The sequence below is a fragment of the Pezoporus flaviventris genome, unplaced genomic scaffold, assembly GCF_033815535.1.
Source record: "Pezoporus flaviventris isolate CSIRO_AGI_PZ_B2104156 unplaced genomic scaffold, CSIRO_AGI_Pfla_v1 ptg000143l, whole genome shotgun sequence".
NCBI lineage: Eukaryota > Metazoa > Chordata > Aves > Psittaciformes > Psittacidae > Pezoporus > Pezoporus flaviventris.
In genome coordinates, this window is record NW_026892691.1 from 384,926 (window position 1) to 393,917 (window position 8,992).

General features: G+C 37.0%; 1 protein-coding gene across 1 annotated transcript in view; it reads left to right on the forward strand.

Annotated features, from left to right (window-relative positions):
* SLC17A6 (solute carrier family 17 member 6) overlaps positions 1 to 8,697 on the forward strand; it is a 30,406-nt gene extending 21,709 nt beyond the window's left edge. Inside the window, exons 5-12 of the mRNA XM_061479170.1 lie at positions 131 to 218; positions 315 to 401; positions 1,329 to 1,471; positions 3,247 to 3,396; positions 5,477 to 5,609; positions 6,262 to 6,372; positions 7,768 to 7,895; positions 8,251 to 8,697. Coding sequence (XP_061335154.1) covers positions 131 to 218; positions 315 to 401; positions 1,329 to 1,471; positions 3,247 to 3,396; positions 5,477 to 5,609; positions 6,262 to 6,372; positions 7,768 to 7,895; positions 8,251 to 8,583 — 1,173 coding nt within the window. The 3' untranslated portion in view covers positions 8,584 to 8,697. The remainder of the gene's footprint in view (positions 1 to 130; positions 219 to 314; positions 402 to 1,328; positions 1,472 to 3,246; positions 3,397 to 5,476; positions 5,610 to 6,261; positions 6,373 to 7,767; positions 7,896 to 8,250) is intronic.
* The last annotated feature ends 295 nt before the right edge of the window (positions 8,698 to 8,992 follow it).

Sequence of the window (8,992 nt, forward strand, 5' to 3'; positions counted from 1 at the left end):
TCAGACTTTGCTATAGGAATGCAAAGTGTTCTCAACTTCTTGTTTCTAGCAATTAAAAATCATAATTGTGCAAAGACACTGAAGTAACTGCTTGATGATCATTAGCTAACCTCTGACACCCATTTCTCAGGGGGTCACTTACCCTGCCTGCCACGGGATTTGGAGCAAGTGGGCCCCCCCATTAGAAAGAAGTAGGTTAGCAACCACCTCCTTTTGTGGTAAGTACCTTTCTATCCTTGACTTTCTTTCACTCATAATGTAAAACTATTTTCAGACTGATTTCTCCTTTTTCATCAACACATCTTGTTTTGTAGGTTCCTATGCAGGAGCTGTTATTGCAATGCCTTTAGCTGGAATTCTGGTGCAATATACTGGGTGGTCTTCTGTGTTCTATGTGTACGGTATGCAGTTTTGCTCACCTCACTCCAATATTGTATGACCTTATTCTACGCCTTCTAAAAATGTAAAAGCTACCGGTAAGAGGCCAAAAAAAGAGAAGTGGGTCCATAAAGCTGAAAATACAGTTGAGAGAAAAGAACAGGGAAAGTACAGAATTTAAAGGAAACAGTAGGAAAGCAACATTATTAAATAAGAAGACAAGGCAGTTCATGGTGAAAACTTGGTCACTTCCAGTACAAGTAGTGCAAACTGCTATGCAGCTCTATATAATCTCCTGCCATGTAAAGTTGCCCTTTCCTTCATACAACTGTAAGTTTAGAGTACTTGCCTGTCTAATGTCCTAATTTTTATCTGAAGACCTACATAATTTTATTCACACTACTTGTGCTACCTTAACTTACACCAACAGAAAAGGATGTCCCAAAGGAGCTCATTCTACAGTGTAAAATTGATGTGAATTAGGGGAACACCTTATACAAACTTACTAAACTACTCAAGAAGCGCATTGCTATGTTGAAAACAATGCCACAGACTTGTATTTTGCAGGTAAAAAATTTAGTGCAGTTATCAAACAACCGTGGCTTAAAGCAGAATGGGACTTCATTTCCAGGCTGGTGAAATGAAATGGAAGCTGGGTCATTGGATTGCATTATACAAATTGATGCTAAAATATCAGTGAATATTCACTTACAGTGAAATGATTCTTAAATAAAAGAAAGAAATGTTCACTGTGCTTCAGCTCTGTATGCACTTTGCACAAATTGTGTTTGCAGTACCCAACTGTCTGTTAGAATGACTCAGTAGAGGAGCAGTAACAACAATTGCCATTTAAATTTGTTATATTTATTCACATATCATAGATTTTTTCCCCCCCTTGTTTCCTGCTTTACAGTTCATTTCTTTTTAAAGCCTTTCTTTTCATTCCAAAGGGAGCTTTGGTATAGTCTGGTACATGTTTTGGCTTCTGGTTTCATATGAGAGTCCTGCAATGCATCCTACAATCACAGATGAAGAAAGGAGATACATAGAGGAAAGCATTGGAGAGAGTGCCAATCTTCTAGGTGCAATGGAAGTAAGAATATTACTCACACACTTGATCCCTATCACATAGTAATAAAACTCCCTAAAACCAAATAGAAAGAAACAGACAAAAAAGATCAAACAGCCTTCTTCTTTAAGGAAGAAAATAATGTCTCAAACAATTGATTTTTTTTTTGGGGGGGGGGGGTAGGGAGATCTGAAATCTGCTGAGGGATTTCTGGGTGAGTATTGCTTCTGAACAAACAGAATACAGGTTCCAGTTCCTCCAGCAGATCACTCATGGAATTTCTGCCTGGTTTTCTGCTCCAAAGTATAAAAAGGAGCTATGGTTGCATTTAAAATTGCAGTTTTACTGCGACTTTTATATTTTCTTGAGTTCAAGCTGCTAATTTCCTTCCTATATAATCCTTTCTGGAAGGATTTCTTCTTCCTAAAAGTAAACTGGAGGAAAAGCACTACTCAGTGTCTCTTGAAGTCTTCAGAACTTCTAACAAAGCAAATCCTGTCTATTCTCTGTTTCATTTGCAAGAAAAACTGTAAGTTGCACTCTTCATTATGCTTTCTAATTGGTCAGAACATTGGTTCTTGATTGAATTCAGGAATAAAACATTTTTCTTTTCTTAAAAAGCTTTGGTCCACACTAAATAGGGAACTAGAAATATGACATTTCTCAATAGCTGACATTTTTAGGAGTTCTTGAGGAAGTGTCTGGATTGCTAACAGCATTCATCAGTGTTCATGGTTTCTTATACCTACAAGTGCTTTGCAAAATGTGGCATGACATGAGATACTGAGGTACTTCAAAGGATGTCCACATAACTCTAACTTGAGCTGGATAATATCTGTCTATTTTTCATTGTGGTTTTGTTTTTTTTTTAATTAAAAATTTTTTGGAAGTGTTTGTGTCAATAGTTCAGGTATTTCTAAAACATGTAGGCTGAATTCTTCCATAGGATCAGGTTAGCTTTTCTGGATGGCTTCTCATTAATAAAGGCACAGTTAAACTTTAGCTCTCAAGTGCTATTTAATAGGCATAAAAGTTATTGCATATATCCATTTATGGACTGGTTTTCTGGGAAGAAAAGCCAGTACTCAAATCAACAGTAGACTAAATTCCACCTGGAACCTTGCTGAAGTGATTTTCAAACACTCATCTGGGTCTGGATCCTATATCAACACAGATGGGCACAGCCCTTGGCTCGTGGAGAGGTGGTGGGACTCAGCAGGACTGTAGTTCTGTCCATCTGTCTTTTTTTATCCATTATGCAATTAATGTTAAAAATACAAGAAAACAAACAAAAAATACCTTGACCAAGCAGTTTCAGCTGAGACTTGATAGAAAAAATTATTATTCAGAATATTTTATTAATATGTAAATACAAAGCCATGTTTAAAATAAGTCTGGATGAAATTGTGGGCTTGCAGAGTAAAATCTGACTGTTGCTTTAGATACAGCAACATTATTTTTTAAAGACATATTATCATTTCAGACTTTGTATGTCCGTGTTTACATAATGGAGATAATAGCATTTACATGAGGGCTGTGATACAGCAAAGTATCACTGAGTTTCTCCACTTGTGCATTTTGTAGTAATTTTTACTTGCTTGTGTTTTTAAATTAAATCATGATCATTCAAATGTGGACTCATGTCCTTCTTGATAATTGAAGTCATATGGATTCAAATATATAGAGCTCTGCATATACAAGCTTCTTGCAGTACAGATAAACATACCATCTAGAAAAAGGGAAGACAAATGGTTGATAATGATCAAAATGGTGACTGGATCCCCTCTTCTGTGTTTCAGAAATACAAAACTCCATGGAGAAAATTTTTTACATCTATGCCAGTCTATGCAATAATTGTTGCAAACTTCTGTAGAAGCTGGACTTTTTACTTGCTGCTTATTAGCCAGCCTGCTTACTTTGAGGAAGTATTTGGATTTGAAATAAGCAAGGTATGTAAAAAAAAATGTAAAGCTAAATCAGTATCAGAGCTACTTTTGTGGTATTTAATAGGAGAAGGGAAGAAAAGTGTTCTGTGTCTTTATCATGGGTTTACCATCCTCAAATCTTATCCCTCCCAGATATTGTTCCGTTGAGCAGCACGTGGAAGTGCAGAAACAACGGTGGCAAGGGATTGGATGGAGAAGGTGAAAGCAGGGTGAGATTTAGTGATGATTTGCCTGGGGCCATGATGCAACCAGATTTTCAGTCAGGTGCTTGAAACCTGATTGTGCATGGTATTAGAAAGGTATGGAGAGAGCTATTATGCTTCTGTCCCTGACCCCAGGGCATGCAGGATCCCATCGAAGCTGTAAAGAAAGCACTGACAAGTGATTTAATTTTTCCAGGTGCCTTTTACAAAGCAGGACCATCCAGTTTTAGGAAGAAGAGTAGTTTTTCATCTTACTATATGCCCCTTTAATGTGGTGAGAACTGCTCCCCCTTTTTCACTTAGGAAATGAAAGAGATGGTGACAAAATATGAGGCATAGGGAGGATCTAAGGTTCCACATAATTCATATGAATTTTGGATCAGACCTGAATGTCAACAGGGATACATGCAAACAGGCCTTCAGAGTTATAGTAAGCTTTCTACTAATACAGATTTCCTGCTTGTGAAAGCGCTGGGGGCTTGTGCTTTTTGAAAGACCTGTATTGTTTTGCTATTGTTCACTCAGGTATTGTCACCCTAAATTGAGGTGTGACAACTGGATGAGTAGTTTCCAAAGTGTTGCTGCATTATGGAGTAAAGTCTTCCTGCATTTAAATATGGGCTTCTGTATTTAGCTGGACTTCGATTAAGAAACTTTGCCAAGCTTGAAACATCATCTGTTACACATGTAATAAAAATGGTCAAGTTCTATTGAATTCATCTGATCATTTTGTTCCAGAAGATTTTTCTCAGAGTGTATTCAAAGAAATGTGGATCTTTGTAAACAACAACAGCAGGTCAGTTTTGGATATGGATGCTCAGAATTGAATAGTTAGCATTTAATAAGAACGCCTCAAATGAGTAACTGCAATACTGTATTTTCCTCCTGGTTAATACCTGTGTTATTGGAAGAAATATCTACTACCATGAAGCTAGGGGTCACAACATAGTTGCTAGTTGTATAAACTGCAGTGAAATGCAAAGTTTCACACCTTTAGCTGAAGAGCAGAGAAAACTTCCGTTCGTTCTGACAGATTCTGTCTGCTTGTAACTCAAGTCAGACACCAGGCCAGCTGACAGACTGTTCAGACAGGAATTATACAACCCCCCCTGTGCTTAAGCACTCTTTCAGATATACACAATAATCAGACTTCCCTATTAGAACAAAATGCCACGTGTACTAAACAAAGGCAGTTCTGTTGACATGAGATAGAAGGTGGCAGTTCATGCCATTCTTATGGATGACCTAATCTGCTTTGAAGGAAGGGTCTTCCTATATATTATTATAGCTTGGAACAGTCACCACAAAATGACTATGTCTTACTCAGCTAGTATGTGTTGAATATTGTCAATGGATATTTAGCATGTTCTCTTCCACTATGTTCAGAGTTTCTCAGAGATATCTTTTGCCCACATGAAATTTGAAGGTTGAGGGATGGTCAGAAATCAAAGGCAAAAGCCCATGCTGCATGTGAGGATGATCCACAAGGAACCTGCCAAGACATGTTAGGTTTGTGGGCAATGCTGCACCAAACACATCACCAACAGAAATGTGGCCATTCAGTTCAACACAATTGATCATCAGTTTTCTAAAAAGAAAGATCAGAGGTCAGGGGAAAAGCCATTAGCTTAAACGTAAACTGTGAAAACAATCTAAAACAAAAAGTCTCATGGCATCTGGGGTTCTTAAAGACTGTATGTCCTTCACAAAATACAACTACAACTTAAGGTCACCAGTTTTGTTCATTTAATAAACCAAGTTAAGAATTTTGGTTTAGCCTGTACATGAAGAGAAAAAAAATCGTTAGTTACTGACTGCTTCGGAAAATGATCAATATTTTCTTACAGTTTATACTCTGCTAATTCTAATGATTATTTTAGGTGGGTATCCTATCTGCTGTGCCGCATTTAGTGATGACAATTATTGTTCCTATTGGGGGACAAATTGCAGACTTTTTGAGAAGCAAACAGATTCTTTCAACCACTACTGTGAGGAAGATAATGAACTGTGGAGGTAAGACTTCCTATTTGCTTACAAAGCTTCTCATACAGATTCAATGTCCATACAGTATGCAGAAACAAACTGCATGGGTTTACATACTTTGTGCATTTGTTGTGTATTCTAATGTGGTTACTAAATAAAAGTAAACAAAGTTGTTCCTATTCTCAGTTCCAATATAGATGTCTGGCATTTGAAAAAGTGTTTAGATTCTTAAAGAAACAGATGAGATTTTGACAGGTCATTTCCTTACCCTTAGCTCCTAATCTAAACACCCTTTGCACTAAGAGAGCCCAGACTGCTACCTGAGATTCCACCCCTGACTTCTGAGAGGTTAAAATCTCATGAGCTGAATCCTGGCTGTGATAAGGGCAGGTTAAGTGTATATTCCTATCAGGGCTGGCTGGAAGGACACAAGCAAATCACAAGTATTTCTGTTAATCTCCAAAATGACAGGAGGTACCAATAAATTAGTAGGCAAAGAATAAAATAAGGATTATTTGAGATAGCAAGAACGTTTTTATGGATGAAAGAAAAACCTGATTGTATTCCACTCTGAACTAATATTTTGCCTCTGTCTTCCTATGAAATATTATCATATCCTAAGACCTGCAATATTTGAGAGGGAATTATATCCAGTGCTTGTTTTTCTTTATGATTTCCCCAGGTTTTGGTATGGAAGCAACTCTTCTTCTCGTGGTGGGGTACTCTCACAGTAAAGGAGTGGCTATTTCATTCTTAGTGCTTGCTGTAGGCTTTAGTGGATTCGCCATATCTGGTAAGATTATATTGCTGTTATTAGTAAATTATTTTACCTCAGAAGATAGAACATCTAATTTGGTATTTACTCACTGATAATAATTTAAACAAACCACAGAATTCCAAATGGCACTATTTATGATCATTACAAAGGAAAGTACAATCAGTACCACATCTTTTACATTAGATTATTGTTGTTCAAAGCCATCAATCTTTTCCATATTCACTGCAGCTAATAAGATTGCCTTTTCATTGAGGTGCTAATATACACCCTAGATTTTTATGAAATCAAACATATAACATAAATGGATTGCTATTATACAATGCTACCTAAATTTAAACATTTTTGTTTAAATATAGGCCTTTTACTTTCTTTTCAGTGTATATTAGTTAATGTTTTGCATTATTTTATTACTTTGGGGCTTAATCACTAGCTTTTTTTTTCCTGATTTAAAATTAATCTCTTGCCCTTTCCTTCTGATATATTACCCCTTTGCCTTTGCCTGTCCCAAGCACAAGTCACTTGGCTGTCCCTTATTTTCCCACTGTGATCTTAGCATCCTCTCCCATGCTGGTTCCTTATGTCTAAAACAGGCTCTCTTTTCTTCTGTGCCAAACACCTAAACTCTGCTTAATCAAATCTGTCCTAAATCCCACTTATTCTGCAAGGTGTACTGCACTTTCTTTAACAGTTATCCATATCATGCTGCCTTCCTTTTGCTTTTTATTATCTTTCTGGTTCCAAAGATTTGCCTTCTGGTTTCACCTACTTCGGCGCTTATTTTGGGGACAATGAGTTCTGTCACTTCAGAGAAGCATGGTTTGTTTCTTTTGCCCCTCAGATTTTCTAATTACCGCATAGATTGCAACAGAATTAAGCTGCTGGAAATTCAAGACAACAAACAAAACAGTGATAAAAATAATTAATACAGCATTTATAGATATTGTCTTTTGCCCCACTTCCTTTTACCACTCAAGCACAGAAGGGAGCTCCCTTCTGCTGGTTTGCTTCACAAAAAGAAAAATGTGGGCAACAGGGAAGGGAAGTGGTACAGGCTGGAGGAAGACATGAAATGTTATTTACACCATGAAATGGCCATGAATGACACTGTGAAATATGAACTTTCTCCCTGTCTAAATACCTTCTGGGTTCTCTACTGCACACAGTCACTACTGCAATTCTGGGAAGAATATACATTCAGTATCCTCTTAAAATATATTTTTAAAGAAATTAGCAACCCAGAGTCTCTCTAGGAATATTTAACCATTATAAGCCTTTCAGAAAAAAAAAAAAAAAAAGTAATTAAACAGCCCAAATACGTTATAGTAAAATTGCCAAGTGACAGCATTACTTTTCCGAACAGAAGTAATGCTCTGCTTTGGGTATGGATGTTTGATGACCTTTGTATTGCAGGATTCAATGTCAACCATTTAGACATTGCCCCGAGGTATGCCAGCATCTTAATGGGAATTTCTAATGGAGTCGGGACCTTGTCTGGAATGGTTTGCCCTATAATTGTCGGAGCAATGACAAAGAACAAGGTAAACAGCGATACCATTTTCATATCTTCTAGTTTAATACTATTGCCTTCAAGAAAAATACCTTTCCATAGTACAGGTTGCCATATTAGAGCCTGGAACCTTCAGGGAATAGTATCCAGGAACTTGCAAATTTGAAGCATGCTCCATTATATGCTCACCACCAGGTCAGTGCTTTTGTAGGCTAATGAACAGTGATTTTTCAAAGAAAGATAGATATAAATAATTGGAAACTGGACAATTAAATGTTTTAGCTGTGCTGACTCTTGCAGCCTCAATGCCTGATTTAAATCTTTCAGCTCAGAGGAGTTAGATAGGTCTATGCACTAGTCTGATTGAAAAAATCTCTTCTTTACAGACACGTGAAGAGTGGCAGTACGTCTTCCTCATTGCTGCTTTAGTTCATTATGGGGGTGTTATCTTCTATGGCATATTTGCTTCAGGAGAGAAACAACCGTGGGCGGACCCTGAGCAGACAAGTGAAGAGAAATGTGGCTTTATTCATGAAGATGAACTTGCTGAAGAGACAGGGGACATTACTCAGAATTATGTAAATTATGGTACCACCAAGTCTTACGGTGCTACAACCCAGGTCAACGGTGGCTGGCCTAACGGTTGGGAGAAAAAAGAGGAATTTGTACAAGAGGAAGTACAAGACTCATACACCTACAAGGAAGGAGATTATTCATAACAAACCTAAATATTGGGTATATTTTGTAGTGTTTGTGATTAAATTCATTGTGATTGTTTGCACACAGAAATAAAATGTGGTATAAATATGTAAACACATATCAGACAGGAAGGTCTTACTGTAAAAAAATACATCAAAGTGCAATTTGTATGAGTTGTGACATGTCATCACTTTCATTAGGTTATATTTGTTCTATAAACATTAGAGTTTTAAGGGTTTACTGGTCAAAACTATAGAGGCAATTAGATACATACAGTATACAAGAGCTAAAACTCATAACTAAGGATTAAAGCACAACTAAGCAACCAAGTTGGCACATCTAATGCTCTTCTTAGAAAGCCAAAATTACTTGATCATTAAAAATGCACTTATATATTTGTTACACTGTATTGAAAGAGATTGTGCTAAA